General features: G+C 43.4%; 1 protein-coding gene across 1 annotated transcript in view; it reads right to left on the minus strand.

The window, feature by feature from the left end:
• The window catches only part of LOC124594522 (Down syndrome cell adhesion molecule-like protein Dscam2), a 363828-nt gene that overhangs the window by 175319 nt on the left and 163899 nt on the right, over window positions 1–24610 (minus strand). The window contains exons 10-12 of the mRNA XM_047132896.1: window positions 23618–24046; window positions 18906–19150; window positions 16354–16594 (exon numbers count right to left, since the gene is read on the minus strand). Coding sequence (XP_046988852.1) covers window positions 16354–16594; window positions 18906–19150; window positions 23618–24046 — 915 coding nt within the window. The remainder of the gene's footprint in view (window positions 1–16353; window positions 16595–18905; window positions 19151–23617; window positions 24047–24610) is intronic.

Raw genomic sequence — 24610 nt, forward strand, 5'->3', positions numbered from 1 at the left:
GGTCAGTCAGGGGCTGAGAATTGATTTCTTCATTCTGCCGTTGGATTCCGACGAAGCCTTACGGCAAGTTTGGTGTTCAAAGTGAATAAAAGAATTCTAAAAAGATACACGTTGGTGGCGCGGATGTCAGTCAGACTTGTGACTGGTGTAAGCTTTGCTTCGGTACTGCAGTCTCCAGTGGGAGCGTTGCTTGGGAGGATGGTGCTGATATCGGTAAGGTCATCTGTTTAGCTGCTATAGGGCAAATCACTGGTTTTGATCGAAGGTGGATCCAGGTGAAGGACCGAATCACTGCTTGTCTTATTAAGATACCTAAGTCGGCCCCCATTGTACTAAACTCCGTTATTTACAGCTATAACGAGTAATTTGACATTCTGGTGGCGTCCACGAGTGAACTTTGGAGGTAGTGTTAAGTTTTGTAGTAAGGGAAAGGTTGACGGTGGAGCTTTTCTGTCGGGCGCTTATGAATCGTAATAATTCACTTCTTATGGTATTTTACGGTTCTACTTGTCGTGGTGAGATCGCCCATAGTATTTTTATAATTTATCTTGGGACGTCATTTGGTGGTTTGGTGTGGTCCTCCCAAGAGTTTAAAATCCCCAAATATTATTCATTGCCTTGCTGAGGTTGCCTTGCAACAGTTGTTGATTTGTCCCTTGTCTAACCCACCCTACTGCTGTTTGGTACGATGCCAGGTAGTCGAAGTGTTGAGTAGTATCGCATCTACTCCCTCGCCCGTTTTAAGATTTGCGAGCCGCATCCACATCGACGTATAATCCTAGTATGCAAGTTGTGTAAGTTGGTTGCGCCTTGTTAACGTTTTGTACATTGTAGAACATCTTTCCCGTGCCCCATGTCATCGTGAAGGAGAGCACGGTACACAACAGCGCGTGACCACGACGAAACCAAAAGATACGTATCGTATATTTTTTAACGGATGTAATCACTGAGATTAAGAGTTGATTTGTGGGTTTTTAAATTTATTTTGAAAGGAAAAGTTTAAATACATGGTTAATTATAACATGTATGCTTAACTGTCATAATTCGTTGAGTGTAGTATCCATCTTATGTAGGAAGGTTCATGCTGCAATGTTTTTAAAATGAAGGAAAATATTTTGTGATACGGTGCTCATCGTAGAGGCTACGGGGTTTGTGTGCACGTTGATAGTAATCAGATTTTATGGCATTTAAATTGTTTTAATGAAAAATTTTTTGATCAATATTTTATTGTCTTTAGAGATGACAGGTCGCATCTACGAAAATTTTGGTGTTGCCATGTGGCGTTAGAATCATTTACTTAACCTTGCAATATGCGATTTGTATTCTTTCCCTTTGCTTAAAGAGGGATTTTGAGTTTTACGCGTTGTAAATTGATTCTGAGATCTGTTCTTTGATCTGTTCAAATTATACTTCAGGAACTTTCATTAGCAAACTATATTGGGGGTTTTGTTGTTCATGGCAACAAATGTACACTTACTATTTTAAAATCAAGTTCATAAAGCTGTAAAATTTTAAACGTAAAAAAAAGCTTTTATTAGAGAAAAGGTGCCTGCCCGTACCCCCCACAACTTCCACATATTGAAAACATTGGCCTTCGGGCGTTGTGTGATGTTTTCCCTGGTATCTACCTCAGCCAACGCCTGTGGAGCCATGTCGTAATGAAATATTGACGAAGAAGAGAGAAGAGCTCATTACTGTAAGCAACAGCAAATGCACTGAGCGGACAGAACAGTATGCAACGGTATGCAGATATTTTCAGTTCAAAATAGGCACAAAGGAACCAAAGTGAGAAGCTAAACGAAATAAAACAGTATTATATGTATGAGGGTCCTGCTGTATAGTTCAAGTTTCCACCGTTTGTTGGCGCTGCAGTCGCACGGTAAAATAAAACTGCAGGAAGGTGAGCGGCGTGAAATAAAAAATTAACTGTAATTTTAGTCACACACACAGTCTCAGACACACACACATATATACACATACACACACACATACACACACACACACACACACACAAAATGGTTCAAATGGCTCTGAGTCCCCTAGAACTTAGAACTACTTAAACCTAACTAACCTAAGGACATCACACACACCCATGCCCGAGGCAGGATTCGAACCTGCGACCGTAGCAGTCCCGCGGTTCGGGACTGCAGCGCCAGAACCGCACGGCCACCGCGGACGGCCACACACACACACACACACACACACACACACACACACAAACGTCGCGCACACGGGCGCGCGCTCTTAGAGAACATATTGTACCACCCCACTTTCCTCTCCTCTGCACAAAATAGAGACTAGAGTTTTAACAACTATTACCGTGTAGCCTGACCTGGGCTGTGCTCAAACATATCCGAACGACCTGAGTTATTTATCAAAAAAATATATCACTTACTTAAAAAAGCAAGTGAACTGTGAAATCATGAACGTTTTTCCGGCTGTTTTTTCGTCGCTCACTTAAAAAGTCGTTTATGGGCTGCTTTACCAGTCACATCAGTAAATTTCGTTCAAAGCTACAAATAATACGATATACATAACTAGTTAAAAACCAACATTTGGTTGCTCAGAGTCATTAATGAAATAGTTATAGTTACATTTACATCTATGTGTTTACTCTGCTATCCACAATAAAGTACCCAGCAGAGGGATCAGTGAACCACCTTCAAGTTGTCTCTCTACCGTTCCACTCGGAAAGCTTCCGGGAAAAGCGAGCACTTAAATTTTTCTGTGAGAGCCCTGATTTTTCTTATTTTATGGTAATGATCCTTTCTTCCTATGTAGGTGGCTGCCAACAGAATATTTTTGCAATCGGAGGAGAAAATTGGTGATTGAAATTTCATGAGAAGTTCCCGTCGCAACGAAAAATGCCTTTGTTTTAATGATTGCCACTCCAATTCACGTATCATGTCTGTCGCATATCTCCCCTATTTCGCGATAATACAAAACGAGCTGCCCTTCTTTCTACTTTCTCGATGTCATCCGCTAGACCCACCTGATGCGCATCCCACACAGCACAAGAGTACCCCAGAATAGGGCGGACAAGCATGGTGTAAGCAGTCTTTTTAGTAGACCTGTTGCACCTGTTAAGTGTTCTGACAATGAATCGCAGTCTTAGGTTTACTCTACAAGCAACATTATCTATGTGATCGTTCCAATTTAGGTAATTTGTAATTGCAATCCCTAAGTATTTATTTGAATTTACAGCCTTCAGGTTTGTGTGACTTATCGCGTAATCGAAATTTAGCGGATTTCTTTTAGTACTCAGATGAATAACTTCACACTTTTCTTTACTCAGGGTCAATTGCCACTTTTCGCACCATACACATATCGTACCTAAATCATGTTGCAATTCGTTTGGTCATCTGATGACTTTACAAGACGTTAAATGACAGCATCATCTGCAATCCATCTAAGAGGGCTACTGAGATTGTCTTCTATTTCGTTAATATATATCAGGAACAACAGAGGCCCTATAACACTTCCTTGGGGAAAGTCGGATATTGCGTCTGTTTTACTCGATGACTTTTCTGAAAGAAAATCACGAATCCAGTCCCACAACCGAGGCGATATTCCATGTGCAAGCAGTTTGGTTAGAAGACGCTTGTGAGGAACGGTGTCTAAAGCCTTCTGGAAATCTAAAAATATGTAATCAATTTGACATCCCCCGTCGATAACTTCATGAGTATAAAGAGCTAGTTATGTTTCACAAGAATGCTATTTTCTGAATCCGTGCTGACTACGTGTTAACAAATCGTTGTCTTCGAGGTAATTCATAATGTTCGAACGCAGTATATGTTCCAAAACCCTGTTGCAAATCGACGTTAGTGATATGGGCTTGTAATTCAGCGGATTACCCCTATTTCCCTGTTTGGGTATTGGTGTGACTTGAGCAATTTTCCAGTCTTTAGATGCGCATCTTTCTGTGAGAGAGTGGTTGTATATAATTGCTGAATATGGAGCTATTGCATCAGCATACTCTGAAAGGAACCCGACTGGTATACAATCTGGACTGGAGGCCTCACCTTTATTGAGTGACTTAATTAGCTTTGGTACACCGAGGATATCTACTTCTATGTTTCACATCTTGGCAGTTGTTCTTGACTGGCATTCAGGAATATTTACTCCGTCTTCTTTGGAGAAGGAGTTTCGGAAAACCTTCTTTAGTAACTCAGTTCTTGTGGCACTGCCATCAGTGACTTCACCGTTGTTATCGCGCAGTGAAGGTACTGATTGCACCTTGCACACTGGTGTGCTTTATGAATGACCAGGATCTCTTTGGGTTTTCTACCAGATTTCGAAATAGAGTTTCGTTGTGGAAATTATTAAAAGCATCTCGTATTGAAATACGCGCTCTCTTTCGAACTTCTGCAAAACTTGGCCAATCTAGGGGATTTTGGGCTCTTTTAAATTTGGTATGCTTTTTCCGTTGCTTCTGCAACAGCGATCTGACCCGTTTTGTGTTAGTTGCCAGACAGGAGTTTTGCGGAATAGTGTGCTTCTGTGTGTTCCGTTGAGCTGTTGTTCACATTTTACACAGTCTTTTTCAGGTGCTGCGAGTTTTGCTGTTATGTGTACTGGCTGCCTGAACAACAACCGCACTGCGAGCTATTGTTAGTCTCAAGCCGCTATTTGCAGTGGAATTCGATCCCCAATATCCACTATGCCCTTCGATACTCTTGTTTGTCAGTATTCGTGCTCATATACCATGAAACACAAGTTCTCTCAGCGCCTTCCATTTCGGGTGTATATGATGGTCTACTGTAGTTTCTGTCATCACCATTAGGAGACTATGATCATAACTCGATCTGAGTATCACGCTTAGTTTAGGACATAACAGAGCCATTACTCTGAAATTACCACATCCAGTCCTATTTTTAAATATATGTATTTCAGCAAACCATGAGTGGTTACCAGCTGCCTAGCAGCTCATCGTCAGATGGTACATATACACATTCAGTGCTTTTTTGTTGTAGCTTTGTGAGGCTTGTTGCATATCTGTGGCAAGATCGAAAACGACAGCAAAGAAGCGCTACATGTGGTAGAGCTTCAGGAAATATTTACAATGTAAGTTCTACTTAAAGGTGTTACTTACGGTTAATAGATTTGGCAGACATATATTTTTTATGTGTAGCCCTTTGGAAAAGGGCTACACAATTCAATTAACAAACTTTGCCACAGACACCAACTTCCATGTTTTATAAACTTTATAAATCAGATTACATTAATAAAAGTTCAGAATATTTTTAAAATAACAACATAACTTATTGAACTCTGATTCCACTCACAAATACCAAGCTAAAATGAAAAAAAACATGTTAAAGAATTGCAACTTTCAGCTAACATCCACTGCAGCCAAACAATGTGCAATAACGAACCCTACAGCCCGAAAGATCATATCACCAAGCAAAACTCATAAATCTGACACCTGACATGCCCGATTGTACATTCAACAAATAGTTCTAGCTGCAAAGTCACCAAAAAAATGAATGAAATACTCAAGAAAAACTGTAATTCCCAACATGTTACTCTATAAAGAACACTTACGAGTAGATTGACAGCATCAGAAACATCACCATACGCAGTTGAGCACACTTTGCATCCCTTGACACACTCAAATTATACACCAACATACCTATAATAGACACATTCCTAATAATAAAAAATGACCTTAACAAATCATGGAAAGCTAACTAACGTAGAACTCTATGAGCTGATGGAGTTCTTTGAGTTAGTTATGTTTCACAATTGCTTTACCTTTAACAACAAAATACACTCCTGGAAATTGAAATAAGAACACCGTGAATTCATTGTCCCAGGAAGGGGAAACTTTATTGACACATTCCTGGGGTCAGATACATCACATGATCACACTGACAGAACCACAGGCACATAGACACAGGCAACAGAGCATGCACAATGTCGGCACTAGTACAGTGTATATCCACCTTTCGCACCAATGCAGGCTGCTATTCTCCCATGGAGACGATCGTAGAGATGCTGGATGTAGTCCTGTGGAACGGCTTGCCATGCCATTTCCACCTGGCGCCTCAGTTGGACCAGCGTTCGTGCTGGACGTGCAGACCGCGTGAGACGACGCTTCATCCAGTCCCAAACATGCTCAATGGGGGACAGATCCGGAGATCTTGCTGGCCAGGGTAGTTGACTTACACCTTCTAGAGCACGTTGGGTGGCACGGGATACATGCGGACGTGCATTGTCCTGTTGGAACAGCAAGTTCCCTTGCCGGTCTAGGAATGGTAGAACGATGGGTTCGATGACGGTTTGGATGTACCGTGCACTATTCAGTGTCCCCTCGACGATCACCAGTGGTGTACGGCCAGTGTAGGAGATCGCTCCCCACACCATGATGCCGGGTGTTGGCCCTGTGTGCCTCGGTCGTACGCAGTCCTGATTGTGGCGCTCACCTGCACGGCGCCAAACACGCATACGACCATCATTGGTACCAAGGCAGAAGCGACTCTCATCGCTGAAGACGACACGTCTCCATTCGTCCCACCATTCACGCCTGTCGCGACACCACTGGAGGCGGGCTGCACGATGTTGGGGCGTGAGCGGAAGACGGCCTAACGGTGTGCGGGACCGTAGCCCAGCTTCATGGAGACGGTTGCGAATGGTCCTCGCCGATACCCCAGGAGCAACAGTGTCCCTAATTTGCTGGGAAGTGGCGGTGCGGTCCCCTACGACACTGCGTAGGATCCTACGGTCTTGGCGTGCATCCGTGCGTCGCTGCGGTCCGGAACCAGGTCGACGGGCACGTGCACCTTCCGCCGACCACTGGCGACAACATCGATGTACTGTGGAGACCTCACGCCCCACGTGTTGAGCAATTCGGCGGTACGCCCACCCGGCCTCCCGCATGCCCACTATACGCCCTCGCTCAAAGTCCGTCAACTGCACATACGGTTCACGTCCACGCTGTCGCGGCATGCTACCAGTGTTAAAGACTGCGATGGAGCTCCGTATGCCACGGCAAACTGGCTGACACTGACGGCGGCGGTGCACAAATGCTGCGCAGCTAGCGCCATTCGACGGCCAACACCGCGGTTCCTGGTGTGTCCCCTGTGCCGTGCGTGTGATCATTGCTTGTACAGCCCTCTCGCAGTGTCCGGAGCAAGTATGGTGGGTCTGACACACCGGTGTCAATGTGTTCTTTCTTCCATTTCCAGGAGTGTATATATATATTCAAAATGACGTTCTGGCAATGAGCAGTAGCCTTCTTGCTGACATGTACATCAGTGGTCCAGAAAACAAATTCTTTAGAGCAAACCAAATAGAAAAAGACAAAATCAGTTGTTACAAACGATATATTAATGACACCTTGTTGCTATAAGATGGGACGACCACTGATAGTGACATCATAGCTGATATACGTAATAATGTTCATGCCAAAATACGGTTTACTGTAGAACATCAGATTCACTCTGGAATCAACTTTCGTGACCTGAAAACCACAGCAACAAACATAAGGTCCAAATATATAGGAAACCTGCATCAGAGGCGATAATTAACAATGCATCATGCCACTCAAATAAGCATAAACTAGCATTCTTTAAATCAGCACCCAAAACAAATTCGAGCTGAACACACTGTAAAAATTAAGAAATTAATATTTTAAAAACAACAGAAGCGAACAATGCTTTGATCCAACCACAGATGATAAATTAGATGATAAAATTAAATCCAACGAAACAACAGCAACAAGCCAGCCCTCATCAGCAGAAGAAACCAAAAATATCTGTTTGCCTTTTTGCGGTAACATCTCAAACAAACTCGCTAAGCTGTTCAAACCACACAATGTTAAAATACGTTTTCACATAAACAACAAAATATAAGACGAAATAATCGATAATATTAAAAGACACATCACATCCTTTCACACATCTGGCATATATAAATTAACATGCGATAGTTGCTCCTCCTACTACATAGGACAAACAGCAAGAAGCTTTGAAACACGATACAAGGACCACTCTGCTGTACTCCGTCTAAACAACTGAAATAGATCCACGTTCGCCAGCCATCTCACAGAAAACCAACCACCATATCCTACACGATGAATACAAGGGAATAAAGACGGACCTTCTTGAATAATTAGAGATTTTCACTCACAAACATAAAACAGTCCACACCATTTAAACGCACGAACAGAATTAGCTAAGAAACAAAATACCCGCAACAAACACACACACACACACACACACACACACACACACACACACACACACAATCCCACCCTTACCCTTTTCTCTCTCACTCACTCTCTCTCTCTCTCTCTCTCTCTCTCTCTCTCTCCCTCCCTGCCTCCATACCCATCTCTTTCTCTAACTGCAAAGTCTCTCTCCCTCTTCTTTCTCATTCCGCACCCCTCCCCTCCTACCACACCCTACCAAATGCCCGCATTTCTTATTAACTTTAAATTAACCACTAACTTGCTAACCTCAAATGTCGTACGCCTAGTTCAGTTAATATATCAAGCAAGAACATAGCTGTTTAAAATAGTCCCAGCACCCATACTCTTAATTGTAATATAAATATCATCTAAAAGTCTAGTTTCATACACATTGTAAATTGCACATACTAATTTGCAGCTCAATTTCTACTAATATAATTTAATTTGGCTTTTACATTTCCTGGAAGAAAGACACAATTTTCATCAATGCGAAAAAATAGTAATTTCAGTTACTTTGGAATATATATTCCCTGCAAGTAAAATATAACCTTCAGCAGTGAGTGAGTGGACGAAGAACATCTTTGGTTCACATGAGATCTTTGAGCCTGTAGTTTAATCACACTCTTTGGTTTGTGTAAAATTTATAAGACGTGGAAGTTGGTGTCTATGGCAAAGTCTCTGAATTCTATTGTGTGATAGGAACTCGAAAGCATGAATAATGTTTTACAAAGTGCTACACGTAACAAATATATATCTGCAGAATCTATTAACCATAAGTAACATCTTTAAATAGAACTTACGTTTCAAATATTTCATGATAGTGTATCATCTATACTACATTATTTGCTGTCGTTTTTTACCTTGCCACAGAAACACAACAAGCCACGCGCAGCTACAACAACAAAGCTCTAGGCAGCTCTCAATCGGTCATGGTTTACTGAAATACATCTATATAAAAAGGAAACTGGTTGTGGTAAGTTCAGAAAAACTTTTCATATTACAGGTGCAGTGTTCCAAATTCCAATGGATAAAGGTTCCACAGTTAATTGTTCACTGCCTCTATGATGCTCCTCAAATGTCACAGTATTCCTTCCAAACCTGCAAAAATACGTCAGAAATGCAAAAAACTCCAATGTTCACTTCAAATTGGTGTTGAATACATTTTGGACTCCTGAACTAGTACTCTAATGCTATTTTGATGCCTAAAGCCTAAAGGTATGGGGCCCATTAAATACGCAGGTAAACTTATTACTGAATACGGGAATGAGTATAGTGAAAATATACTCACCATAAATAGTAAAAAACAAAAATTTGATTATGAAATATGATTAAAAACTTAGAAATATGCAGCTGTGGAATTTGAGTTTTATCTTAAATACTGTTATGCAAAACTTAAAAATAGTGAAGTGACATTAACTACTTGTTTATGCTCCTGTTGTTTCTCATCAACGTTTATAGTTCGTACTAAGTATCACTTTGGTTTAAGACACAAAAGTACCTCAGATTGAATATTTTTCACATCTATGATGCTTTTCGAGTGGCACAATGTTACTTGTAAAACTAAAATGTCTGCAAAAACATGTTATCAATGCAAAACGAGCAATTTTTATTTCAAGTATCTGCAATGCTATCTAAATGCATACAGACCTTATTTCGCTAAACAACTACTAAATAACACCAGTATCATATAAAAATATGTTATGTGAAAACACACACACGCAAATAACTTATCCAAAAAGAAAAACTGAGCGAAACCATATAAGGAAGGCAGGAAGGAAGAAGGTGTTTCGATGGTTTTATTGCGGTGTAGCACATGAACTGCTTTTCTTTTTACGATATATACAACGAGAAGTCCTTTTATGTTTACATACATATCACAACCAAAGATGATGACAGAGCTGAAACATATCCAAAAGGAGGTGGTGTAGAAGAGAAAGTCGATATCTCAAAAGTAGACCCATTGACTTGGCGGACCTTGCGAGATCCATGGACCCTCCAATTAAATATTTCCACAGCTAACGTCTGTATTACTTATTAAAATACACACTACTTCCACGTTTATCGTAATGCATACTACTAAAGAAAGACAAGTCGTTATTTAATGTGGTAACTAAAAATCTGGAAAAGTTCTTGACCGAATCGTTTCTTGACCGATCCGTTTCAACCTTACAATGCCGAGGACCCGAGCTGTGTTCAGCAGCAGACTGCCTTCATTATTGGGCTCGGCCGGCGGATGGTTGAAGCAGAAACGAGGGAATCTTTTAAGGGTAGAAACGGCAACCACATGACAATACGGCCGAGTAGCACTCGCCCGAAAGATCGTGCGTGTTTAATGACTTGCGTGGATGCAAGATCATGAAAACTGTATTAGAACTGCGTGGTTCAGAGGCCCATTGCCATCTTACGACAGCGAAATATGGTATATATTCTAACGTATTAATGTGGAATCAATACACGCTGGAAAAAGTAGTTCCACATTTTTACAGCAGGTCTGGAGTTCTGTATACAAGAAAGACGCACAAAATGTTTCGATATGTAATGGATTTGGAAGGGGTCGTGGATAGAAAACGTCAAACAAGTGAGACAAGCAAAATGATGACTTTATTATCAACCGTCTCTCACAGAATTTGCTTAATATGATCACCGGAGATACGGACGAGATGGTGCATCGGTAAAACGCCGCGATCAACTATTGCTTGCAACAGTTCCGGTGGAATCTGAATAAAGTGTTCCTATGCACTGGCCTTCAGATTAAGTAGAGACTAACGTGTTCCTGGTAAACGTGTCTTTTTAGATGTATCCAGAGTCAAACGTCACACGGATTCAGATGAGGTGATCCCTGGATATAACATGTTCGTGGATGGTTGCATTAAGCAGAAGCTTGGTCGAGCGACATCTTGCATGAAAACAATTTTTCGGCAGAGTTGCGCTCTTCCAATGTAGGAATTATACGCTGTGCAAGGAGGTCTTCATACGTCACGGTACACATAGAGTCTCTTCAAGGAAGGACGGACAGCTAATACAGGTGTTTATGAATCCGTACCACGCGGTTTTATACGGCGAGTGCTTAACACGCCGTTTAACAGTACCCCAAATTCGGCAGTTCTTTGTATTCACTGTATTCGGTAGTGCAAAATGGGGCTCGTCACTGCACAGAATATTACCCGGCCACATGTCATCGATTTAGATCCGTGCCAGAAATCGAAGAGCAGATTCATACCATTGCTACCAACCATCAGGTTTCAATTGCTGGACTGTCTGGATCTTATACGGGGACCAGTGTAAAACAGACAGCAAAACTTCTCGTACTTCTGACTACGGGGTGGAAAATTCTCGTGACACTGCGTGATAACCAACACTACTCTGGACACGTGCTGCGTAATCAGTTACAGCAACAGCAACCCCCGAGGATAGCTTCTGTCTGGATAGGAAGCCGTCCTCGTCCATTTGCTGCACAAGCTCACTTGTGTTTTCGAATTTCATTATCACTTAATTTGAACCAGTTAATGACATCGGACCTCTCCTCATATCATTCAATCGGCGATACTCTCTCAATGCGGCAGCGTAGCTGCGACCGTTCGTATGAAACAGCCCATCTTTCCTCAATAGCTACACTGTTCACCCACATTCGAGCTTGTCAAATGACAGCGTGGATGTCATACCGTCATACAAACAGTGTACAGTGCCAGATTTCCAACTGGTGGTCAAAACTGGAACTAAATTTTTCAAGGCGTAAATCGGATACCTATTAAGGGGTGTAGGACGTCTAAAACATAAAAAGAATTCGATTTTTAAAAATTATGGCTATTTTGTAGCGGACATCTACCTGAACAGCCTGATGTATAAAACATAGGCACGTTATTTGGTCTTAAATGTACCGAGATGCAGCTCCACACCCCTTTGCACAGTATTCTTCTGTCATACGTGAGGGTATTTCACTCTCTAGAATTCATACGTTTATATTTGCGCTAGAGATAGTAATACATAAAACAAAGGACTACTGATACCGATACCTTCTCTGCTGCTATCGGCATGCATTGTTTTTATAGCTGGTTTTGTTTGTTCTCTGTTTCTAAAGGCTTGCAGTGTGAATAAAAGGGAGAGGGCGACTGACGCTTGCAGAAATTGACACGCTTGAGACATATTGTGGCTTGGCAGTAAAAACGAGCACAGGGGACTTGAAAAATATGAAGCAAGCAGTTTGGGCCTTACACTTCCACAAAATGTCAACAGCCAATAACCCTGTCGGCAACTTGTGCCCATAAGGAAGTGAAGCTTGGTGTGGTTAGCAAAGGTCAATTGCTGGTGGTGAATAATATCATCACAGGAATCCTCTATCAATTGCTATAATGGAAGCCCTCTAACTTATATTCAGGGACCTTGCAAATGAAAACTTATTGAAGAAATGTCTTCATGGCGGTAACCAAAACTCAAATGAAAGTTTTAACTAACGTGCATGTGGAAGACTGCTAAAAACCGTTTTTGTGGGAAGAAATGCACTTACTATTGGTGTTTACAATGCAGTTTCATGTTTTAATGATGGTGTGCAAAGCAGAAAATATCTTTTATAAAAGATGGGGATCAAGCCCGGAGTGAACTGCATCAAAGCTTTGTATGCGATAGACAGAGAGCGTGTACTGAAAGCAGACAAATCATTTTTGGAGATGATAAAATCAAAATAAGTGCATCATAGGAATGTGAAAAGTAAGAAAATTGATTTATAAAATGAAAAAGACCCTGCCAATGGTGCTGGACAATTCTAAAAGAATGCCAAATACAAGCAAAAACTTTGACGGCGGTTTCCCGCAAAATACAAATTTCTGTACTTAGGTACACGACTTGTAACATCGAAAATAAATATCTCATTGCTTTCAAACTTGGTATGCTTACTGAACACAAACTCCTCAATGCAAAACTCTAGAATTTTTCAGATCTATTAGAAACTGTGGTAACAATTGAGATAATGAACTATAAAATTTGAGTGTTTCTCTAAACATGAAGTTTAAAGGGGGTAGGACGTCAAACGGGCTGACTTGGAGCAGGAGAGGCATCACAGGACATTTTAATTTCCAGTGTCTATAGTTTTGCAAATAAATTCATATAACTTTGTCATCATCACCAGGAAGAATTCAGGATTCACACTCATTGCAGTGGAAGTTCGAAAACATAACCCCATAATTTTTTTTACGTGTGAAATTTCATCATTTTTTCACTTACTAATGGCTGCATTTGTTGCTGTAGGTATACTTTTCTTCATAAGTTACAGAGATTCTTCGATGAATTTTGCACAGCATACATACCATTCTTACAGGTGTATGAAACTCTAGAATTTATTTAATTTATGAAAAAACGAATCATCTGTTGTATTTTTAACTTCATGTTTAGAAAAAACACAATTTTTTTGTTAATTACCTCAATTTTTACCACAGCTGTCAATAGATTTGGAAAATTCTAGAGTTTCATACACCTTTAAGTATGGTATGTGTGCTGTGCAAAATTCATTGAACCATCTGTTTTACTTATGAAGAAAAATGTACCTATAGCAACAAATGCTGCCATCAGTAAGTGAAAATAATGATGGAATTTTAGATGTAAAAAAAAAAAAAATTACTTCGTTATGTTTTCGAACTTCCACTGCTATGAGTGTGAATTCTGAATCATTTCTGGTCATGCTGACAAAGTTTTATGAATTTATTTGTAAAAGTGGAAATTAAAACGTCCTGTGGTGCCTCTCCTGTTCCAAGTAGGCCCGTTTGACGTCTTACCCCCTTAAAATGTAACAGCTCATTCACTTTTCCATAAATTAAATAAATTCTAGAGTTTGACACACCTGTGCAAAATTCATCGACGAATCTCTCTTACTTATGAAGAAAAGTGTAACTATAGCAACAAATGCTGCCATCAGTAAGTGAAAAAATGATGAAATTTTACATGTAAAAAAAAAGTTACTTCGTTATGTTTTCGAACTTCCACTGCTATGAGTGTGAATTCTCAATTCTTCTTGGTCATGCTGACAAAGTTTTATAAATTTATTTGTAAGAGAGTGGAGATTAAAATGTCCTGTGGTGCCTCTCCTGCTCCATGTCGGCCCGTTTGACGTCCTACCCCCCTTAAAGTTTAACAGCGCATTCACTTTTCCATAAATTAAATGAATTCTAGAGTTTGATACACCTGAGCAAAATTCATTGAAGAATCTCTCTTACTCATGAAGAAATGTGCACCTATAGCAACAAATGAAGCCAACACTAAGTGAAAAAATGATGGAATTTCACATGTACAAAATTTTTATTTTTTTATGATTTTGAACTTCCACTGCTGTGACTGTTAATCCTGAATCCTTTCTGATCCTATTTACAAAGTTTTATGATTTATTTGTAAAAGTATAGACAGTGGAAAATAAAATGTCCTGTGGTGCATCTCCTGCTCCAAGAGGACCCGTTTGACGGTCTACCCTCCTTAACGAATTAAGCATAGCTATCAACTGTCGGTTCCATACGGTAATTAGAGCCCGAACTGAATACAGGGTGTAACAAAAAGGTACGGCCAAACTTTCAGGAAATATTCCTCACACACAAAGAAAGAAAATATGTTATGTGGACAAGTGTCCGGAAACGCTTACTTTCCATGTTAGAGCTCATTTTATTACTTCTCTTGATATCACATTAATCATGGAATGGAAACACACAGTAACAGAACGTACCAACGTGACTTCAAACACTTTGTTACAGGAAATGTTCAAAATGTCCTCCGTTAGCGAGGATACATGCATCCACCCTCCGTCGCATGGAATCCCTGATGCGCTGATGCAGCCCTGGAGAATGGCGTATTGTATCACAGCCGTCCACAATACGAGCACGAAGAGTCTGTACATTTGGTACCGGGGTTGCGTAGACAAGAGCTTTCAAATGCTCCCACAAATGATAGTCAAGAGGGTTGAGGTCAGGAGAGCGTGGAGACCATGCAATTGGTCCGTCTCTACCAATCCATCGGTCAGCGAATCTGTTGTTGAGAAGCATACGAACATTTGGACTGAAATGTGCAGGAGCTCCATCGTGCGTGAACCACATGTTGTGTCGTATTGTAAAGGCACGTGTCACATGTTCTAGCAGCACAGGTAGAGTGTCCCGTATGAAATCATGGTAACGTGCTCCATTGAGCGTAGGTGGAAGAATATGGGGCCCAATCAAGACAGCACCAACAATGCCTCCCCAACGTTCACAAGAAATCTGTGTTGATGACGTGATTGCACAATTTCGTGAGGATTCTCGTCAGCCCACACATGTTGATTGTGAAAATGTATAATTTGATCACGTTGGAATGAAGCCTCATCCGTAAAGAGATCATTTGCACTGAGATGAGGATTGACACATTGTTGGATGAACCATTCGCAGAAGTGTACCTGTGGAGGCCAATCAGCTGCTGATAGTGCCTGCACACGCTGTACATGGTACGGAAACAACTGGTTCTCCCGTAGCGCTCTCCATACAGTGACGTGGTCAACGTTACCTTGTACAGCAGCAACTTCTCTGACGCCGACATTAGGGTTATCGTCAACTGCACGAAGAATTGCCTCGTCCATTGTACGTGTCCTCGTCGTTCTAGGTCTACTCCAGTCGCGAGTCATAGGCTGGAATGTTCCGTGCTCCCTAAGACGCCGATCAATTGCTTCGAACGTCTTCCTGTCGGGACACCTTCGTTCTGGAAATCTGTCTCGATACAAACGTACCGCGTCACGGCTATTGCCCCGTGCTAATCCATACATCAAATGGGCAACTTCCAACTCTGCATTTGTAAACATAGCACTGACAGTGCTTGATGCTAGTACTGTAGGGCAATGAGTCGCATGTCAACACAAGCACCGAAGTCAACATTAGCTTCTTTCAATTGGGCCAACTGGCGGTGAATCGAGGAAGTACAGTACATACTGACGAAACTGAGATGAGCTCTAACATGGAAATTAAGCGTTTTCGGACACATGTCCACATAACATCTTTTCTTTATTTGTGTGTTAGGAATGTTTCCTGAAAGTTTGGCCGTACCTTTTTGTAACACCATGTATAAGAGAGTAGCTGCATGCGGCATGTACTTCCCTCAGGCCTCATCTTTGTACATTACTTGAAGGGTGTCTCCAGTGGTAAAATGCCGCGCGCCACGCCACGTACCGTCCTCAGCAGTGGCGGCGAGCACCTCTGTGCCCGGCGGCCCGTCCCCCGCGGCGTTGTAGGCGCGCACGCGCACCGCGTACTGCGTGGCCTTGCGCAGCGCCCCCAGCCTCAGCCTCAGCGGCGACGGCGCGCCCTCCGCCGCCTCCAGCGTCCGCCGCTGGCGCTGCTGCGGCGCCTCCACCTGCCAGAACTCGACGCGGTAGCCCAGCACGTCGCCGTGCCGGTCGCCGTCTGGCGGCTGCAACTCACGCGTCAACGAGTTACGTCATACGGGGTCACGTTTACGTCAGCACGCAGGAAAACTCAAGTAGTGTTCACGAAAATCTGAAAGCTTATGTGCAGTAGTTAGTCCCCGATCGGAAAATGCTGTATCGCTGAATAGGCTCCCCGTGTTTCTTAATTTGATACTCAATGTACTTTTAGTTATGATCACTTAAACCCGAAAGATCTGATACCGTAACATTTGAGTTTATCTTCAGAATGAGATTTTCACTCTGCAGCGGAGTGTGCGCTGATATGAAACTTCCTGGCAGATTAAAACCGAGACTCGAACTCGGGACCTTTGCCTTTCGTGGGCAAGTGCTCTACCAACTGAGCTACCCAAGCACGACTCACGCCCCGTCCTCACAGCTTTACTTCTGCCAGTACCTCGTCTCCTACCTTCCAAACTTAACAGAAGCTCTACTGCCGACCTTGCAGAACTAGCACTCCTGAAAGAAAGTGAGACGAGGTACTGGCAGAAGTAAAGCAGTGGGGACGGGGCGCGACTCGTGCTTGGGTAGGTCAGTTGGTGCCAGCACGGTAGCTCAGTGTGTTTGGTCAGAGGGTTAGCTCCCCTCTGTAATAAAAAAAAACTGACTTAATCGATCAACAACAAACTTAAACTGGTGTCTTACGACGTCCGCTCCGAGCAGATGCAACGAATGAAAGTGAACAAAAATGAGATTAAACAAAAAAAAAATTCGGTAGAGCCCTTTCCCGCGAAAGGCAAAGGTTCCGAGTTCGAGTCTCAGTCCGGTACACAGTTTTAATCTGCCAGGAAGTTTCATATGAGTTTATCTTGTTTGCCAAATTTCGTCATTTAACTTTTTTAAAGTGTGAAACGCGATTTCAGTGAATAGCATGCATTGTCGAGAGCCCTTTTTGAAATCTGATGTGCTGGCGATTGACTATCATATTTTGTGAGAGTAGTGTTAAGTGTCTAGAGTGTAAAATCTTATCCACTATCTTCAAGAAGGGACAAAGCCAGAAGTTGCCAGTAGTGTGCAGCATCTAGAGAATAACATTACAAGCAACTGTTCAAAAATGGCTCTCAGCACTATGGGACTTAACTACTGAGGTCATCAGTCCCCTAGAACTTAGATCTACTTAAACCTAACTAACCTAAGGACATCACACACATCCACGCCCGAGGCAGGATTCGAACCTGCGACCGTAGCGGTCACGCGGTTCCGAACTGACGCGCTTAGAACCGCACGGCCACAACGGCCGGCACAAGCAACTGTCATCGCCACTAAATGTAGCTAGACGGTCCCGACATGTATACGATTTGTTTTTGGGATGGAGAATCAGTGGAGATCCTAGTCCAGGGGACCTATCGAGAGGAGATGTAGTTTTCAGGTAATGGAGAAACTAAGTACTACTCGAGTTTGAAATACTTCTAGAAGGACACATTTACAGTAATTGCGATTTTTTAGCCTGAGAGAGGACGGTATTACACATCATCAACCAAAGTTCCTAATAAAGAATTTGCCCGGCGAAACGAAGAATTCGTGTGGCCCACTGAAAAGTAACAACAGGCGCAAACAAAATGTTACAGAATATTGGGACAGCTCTTACTTGTATGTGACAGTTTGTCGATGAAAAAGATGTAAGGCATTTTGTCATCAGTTGAGGGATCAATTACGATTTTGGTCATGGTAGTAACAGATGATCATCAGTCGAAATCAGTGCTAGAAGAAGCCTTCGCTAGTTCAACCCGGGCGAGACATGAACACTCAATCACCAAAATCTTTCTCGCTAATGAGGCGCTTTCTCATGAGTCACTTAAAGCTACATCCTGCCAATGAAACAAAATACTGTACAACTGGCCTATGCTCCATTTGTCTGAAAGAATTAATTTTTACCCAGGAAAGCGATAGTGATATAATCACTTATACATTGGGTACACTATTATTTTATAATTTCGATATATGATAAGAATACATTGCACTAGGATACATTTATTAAAAGGTAACTGCAATGAATCTACCTCTTATTCAGAAATACGTTTCTGTCCCAATAAAAGATACTGCATTATTGCAGCTAACACACTTAATCCTGTTGTTTAATATTAATTGTACATATTGCACTGATGCGAAGTTAACAAATAAAACTGAACTCAGAAGTCATACCCATTCAAAGTGATAATGTTTTGAGAGGAAAGTGTAGAGTCAAGTCAGGTTGATGGGGTAAAGAAAACTATACAGTACTTTTCTTGAATGTGTGTCATAGTTAACACGGGGGCAATGATCCGTACTAAGTGCATATCCCACTGTACCGTCACTCACCTTCCATTCTACAAGCAGCGTCTGGGAATCTTGCGGAAGAACGGAGAGGTGCGTGGGCGGCGCTCCTGGAGGTTCCTGCGCCGTGTCCAGCGCCACTCCTGGCGTGGGCGGTGCCTTGGACAGCCCTAGAATGTTGCGAGCCAGCACGCGCACCTCATAGCGCCGGCCGGGCAACAGGCCAGTCACCGAGGCCCATGTGCGCCCGCCAGGGGTGGACACCTGCGACACTCCCTGCTGCCACGACCCTGCGCGCAAATACAACACCACCGCCTAACACCAGTAGTACATTTCACGAAGGATGTTACATAAGGCAATAAAGCAAGTCGCTTCCTGCCCCCCCTCCCCCCCCCCCGCCCCCACGGACTATGCCTATGCCTTGACGTGACGGGGCGCTCAATAGTCAATGATCCACAAGACCAATGCGAGACAGTCTAATTAGTCTAAAACGTGGGAGATGAGGTGAAGAGGACCAACCACTTCTGAGGCAGATGGAAGACATAATCTCAAGCCGGCCGTTGTGGCCGAGCGGTTCAAGGTCCGGAACCGCGCTGCTGCTACGGTCGCAGGTTCGAATCCTGTCTCGGGCGTGGATGTGTGTGATGCCCTGAGGTTAGTTAGGTGTAAGTAGTTCTACGTCCAAGGGACTGATGACCTCAGATGTTAAGTCCCATAGTGCTTAGAGAAGTCTGAACCTTTGAACAATTAATCTCAACTGGAATGTAGGCAGATAAGTTATTTTCTCCTGACAGTGATACCTCAGTATAGTAAAGGAGGAGAGGACGGATATCAGCACGCAGATCCAGGGGAAGAGGCAACCCACCAAGCAGAACAAAAATTCTCGTCGCGTCTGACTAGCGACAAGTGAGACGCGGGCGGTATCTGTCTGCATGTTGATGGCGGATGTAAAAAATCGGTTGCGTCTGTTACCAAAGAGGTCACCTACGGAAGGCATCTTTTTCCACAATGGGCCACCTGTTGAGATCCATCTAGCGTTTCGATCGCAGGTTTAACATCCCACGAACGGATTAAGACCCCTTCCTAATTTACTTACAACGAAGACATAAGACTAACACTGAATAGATAAGTATTCCAGGAGGTAAGCAGTCTTTCATCAGTGGAAGAAGTGAGGTAACTAGCCCATCAGATCCTGAAGAGCCTAAAACATTATGTAAGGAAGAGCCGTAACTTCCTAGAATATCTCGCATACAGCCTAAGAGAAAACGTCTGCTAGGTACGTTAAACATGAACACATTCCTAAAAAAAAATGGTTCAAATGGCTCTGAGCACTATGGGACTCAAGTGCTGTGGTCATAAGTCCCCTAGAACTTAGAACTACTTAAACCTAACTAACCTAAGGACATCACACAAATCCATGCCCGAGGCAGGATTCGAACCTGCGTCCGTTGCGGTCGTGCTGTTCCAGACTGTAGCGCCTTTAACCGCTCGGCCACTCCGGCCGGCCACATTCCTAAAGACTGGAAAAGTTAAACATCTGGATGAAGTATTAAACAGACGCAACTACCAATTCAGGAAACCAGATACAGAGATGAGAACGCATTTGAATCGGAGGGCATCAGGATTTACAGAGGGAAACCAGCCATAGAGAACAAACAGAAAGACATTACGCCTGGAAGAGCTCTCATTGTCAAACGTAATCTTAAGTGAATCCATATCAAAATTTGCGGCCGTGCCGGGGCGTATATCACTTTTCTTGTTTATATCAGTAAATAAGTGCTACGCACATGTACCTAACAATAGCAACCGAAATAATCCAGAAAAAGCCGGACTATTTTGGGCAATACTAGCAAATGAGACATAAAAGATACCAAAGCACAACATAAAACTGGTCGTAAGAGACCTCAACGTACTGATCGGCAGAGAGGATAAATACAAAGCAACAGTAGGTAATTTTCCTCCACACAAATGTGTCATTAAGAATAGAGAAAGGGTAATCAAGATTGGCAAGTTGTCTAGCTTGACTTAAAACTAATGTCAAGCTTTTCCAGAAAACTACCAAGGAAGAAGAAGACACAGGTCCATATTAACTGGATCACGTGGCAAGACCAAATAAAGCCATAGAGAAATCATAAACGTACGGGTCAAGAGAGGAGTAGGAACAGATTAGTAACACTTTTTACGAGATAACAAATCCAAATTCGGACTTAAAAAACCAAATCCCAAAATTAATAAACTCCATAGAGTTAATACAAAATTTGTCACGCTACGGGAACGAACTGGTTAAAAAGCTTTACACTAAGAAGACTGATAATTCGGATGAGATCACAGAAACAATGATAGAAACAGTGATAGAACTAGAACGACCACGAAGAAGAAGGAAATATAGAAGAGAGAATACGTTATCTGACGAAGTAGCCTAGTCTAAACAGATAAGAAGTGGAAGTCCAGCAAAAACGAAAGAGACTGAAGTACGTTCACTGAAACCAGAAAACACAGCAAAAATTATTCGAACAAAGAAACGGAAATGTGACAGAAAACGATGAGAGGAAACCGATACAAATTGCAGACAGAGCAACACTAGGGACTTCTACAAAGTTCTCAGAGAAGAAATTACATGTAACTACCTGATGTTTTCTGCACAGTCTTAAATGCACCAATAATGTCAGTATACACTAACATTTTGCTTGCATACATCCACATTTCAACACTTGATCTGCTGCCCAGGGGAATGTAAGTATTTATGGCTTGCTCTGGCCATATGTACTTGGAGGTATCAACCGACCTAAAAAATACTTTCATAATGGATACAGTTGTTGGTCTCAGAACAACGTAAATATTGACGTAAGGTTGTTCAGTACACCGCCCTCTGTCACCAATAGCAATATCTGCACCTGTGCCCATTACATCCGGTATTTTTCTGCTTTCCTGTTTTGTTGCAATGCGTTGCTTTTAATCCCTCAGATCACACATCTAGTGATGCGGTTCTCACAAAATGATTTCTGAGTTAATACACTACTGGCTATTAAAATTGCAACACCAAGAAGAAATGCAGATGTAAAACGGGTACTCATTGGACAAATATATTGTACTAGAACTGACATCTGATTACATTTTCACGCAATTTGCGAGCATAGATCCTGAGAAATCACTACCAAGAACAACCACCTCTGGCCGTAAAAACTGCCTTGATACGCGTGGGCATTGAGTCAGTCAGAGCTTCGATGGCGTGTACAAATACAGCTGCCTATGCAGCTTCAACACGATAGCACAGTTCATCAAGAGTAGTGAGTGGCGTATTGTGACGAGCCAGTTGCTCGGCCACTATTGACCAGACGTTTTCAATCGGCGAGAGATCTGGAGAACGTGCTGGCCAGGGCAGCAGTCTAACATTTTCTCTATCCAGAAAGGCCCATGCAGGACCTGCAACATGCGGTCGTGCATTATCCTGCTGAAATATAGGTTTTCGCAGGGATCGAATGAAGGGTAGAGCCACGGGTCGTAACACATGAGAAATGTAACGTCCACTGTTCAAAGTGCCGTCAATGCGACCAAGAGGTGACCGAGACGTGTAACCAATGGCACCCCATACCATCAAGTCGGGTGATACGGCAGTATGGCGATGACGAATACACGCTTCCAATGTGGGCTCAACGCGATGTCGCCAAACACGGATGCGACCATCATGATGCTGCAAACAGAACCTGGATTCATCCGAGAAAATGACGTTTTGCCATTCGTGCACCCAGGTTCGTCGTTGAGTACTCCAACGCAGGCGCTCCTGTCTGTGATGCAGCGTCAAGGGTAACCGCAGCCATGGTCTCCGAGATGATAGTCCATGCTGCTGCAAACGTCATCGAACTGTTGGTGCAGATGGTTGTCGCCTTGCAAACGTCCGCATCTGTTGACTCAGTGATCGAAACATGGCTGCACGATCCGTTACAGCCATGCGGATAAGATGCGTGCCATCTCGACTGCTAGTAATACGAGGCTGTTGGGATCCAGCACGGCGTTCCGTACTATCCTCGTAACCGACCGATTTCATATTCTGCTATTAGTCATTGAATCTCGACCAACGCGCGGAGCAATGTCACGATACGATAAACCACAATCGCGATAGGCTACAATCCGACCTTTATCAAAGTTGGAAACGTGATGGTACGCATATCTCCTCCTAACACGAGGCATCAAAACAACGTTTCGCCAGGCAACGCCGGTCAACTACTGCTCGTGTATGAGAAATGGGTTGGAAACTTTCCTCATGTCACGACGTTGTAGGTGTCGCCACCGGCGCCAACCTAGTGTAAATGCTCTGAAAATGCTAATCATTTGCCTATCACAGAATCTTCTTCCTGACGGTTAAATTTCGCGTCTGTAGCACGTCATCTTCGTGGTGTAGGAAATTTAATGGCCAGTAGTGTACTTGGAGATATCAACCAACCTAAAAACATACTACTCATAATGCCTACAGTTGTTAGTCTGAGATCAACGTAAATATAGACGTAAGGTTGTTACGTACACCGTCCTCAGTCACCGATAGAAATATCTGCACCTGTGCGCATTACACTCTGAATTTTTCTTCTTTTCTGTGTTATTGCAATGTATTCATTTTAATGCCTCAGGTCACAGATCTAGTAATGTGGTTCTCACGAAATGCTTTCTGAGGCAATAAGAAAATTATTTTGGCGATGAAGGATATCGTTTAACCATTTACGGCCAATATGGTCTCAGGTGACCTTCGAGGCTTTCTGTCTTACCGTTGCCGGTCTTGTACTGGACGATGTACTCAAGTATGGGGCTGTTGCCGTCGTAGGGCTGCTGCCAGGTGAGGTTGGCCGCCCTGCTGGAGACGGCGAGCACGGTGAGCCCCGCCGGAACTTCCGGCGGCTCCTGGACGACGAGGCGCATCCGGCGCAGGTCGCTGCCGTACCGGTTGGAGGCGCGGCACTCGAAGCCGGCCGAGTCGTGTCGGCGCGCGCCGGTGAGCGTGAGCGCGGAGCGCAGGCCCGCCTGCAGCGGCTGCTCGGACAGCGCCCAGCGCGGCTGCCGCCGGGCGTCGAACGGCGACCCGTCGCGGCGCCACTGCACCGACACGGGCGCGTCGCCGCTCGCCGCGCACAGCAGCGTCGCCTCGCCGCCCGCCGCCACCGTCACGTTGGCCGCCGTCGCCGACAGCCGGGCAGGCACTGCACACACCCACGCACACGCTCACACACACACGCTCACACCCGTCCATCGCCACACACGCACCTGCTGTCACCATTCACGCCTTGGCAGCCGTCTTTCGCAGAATTCCCCTGTGGGTATGTTAACCGACATCGGCTAACATCACCTGCTTGCAACTTCCTAGCAAATTAAAACTGTGTGTCCGACCGAGACTCGAACGCGGGACCTTTGCCTTTCGCGGGCAAGTGCTCTCCCATGTGAGCTACCGAAGCACGACTCACGCCCGGTCCTCACAGCTTTACTTCTGCTAGTATCTCGTCTCCTAGCTTCCAAACTTTACAGAAGCTCTCCTGCTCGTATGACATGGCTTTGCCACAGCCTGGGGGATGTTTCCAGATTGAGAGTTTCACTCTGAAGCGGAGTGTGCGCTGATATGAAACTTCCTGGCTGATTAAAACTGTGTGCCGGACCGAGTTTGGAAGTTAGGAGACGAGATACTAGCAGAAGTAAAGCTATGAGGACCGGGCGTGAGTCGTGCTTCGGTAGCTCAGATGGAAAGACTTACACGGCACCGTCCCTGAATA

The sequence above is a fragment of the Schistocerca americana genome, chromosome 2 (genome assembly GCF_021461395.2).
Source record: "Schistocerca americana isolate TAMUIC-IGC-003095 chromosome 2, iqSchAmer2.1, whole genome shotgun sequence".
Lineage (NCBI taxonomy): Eukaryota > Metazoa > Arthropoda > Insecta > Orthoptera > Acrididae > Schistocerca > Schistocerca americana.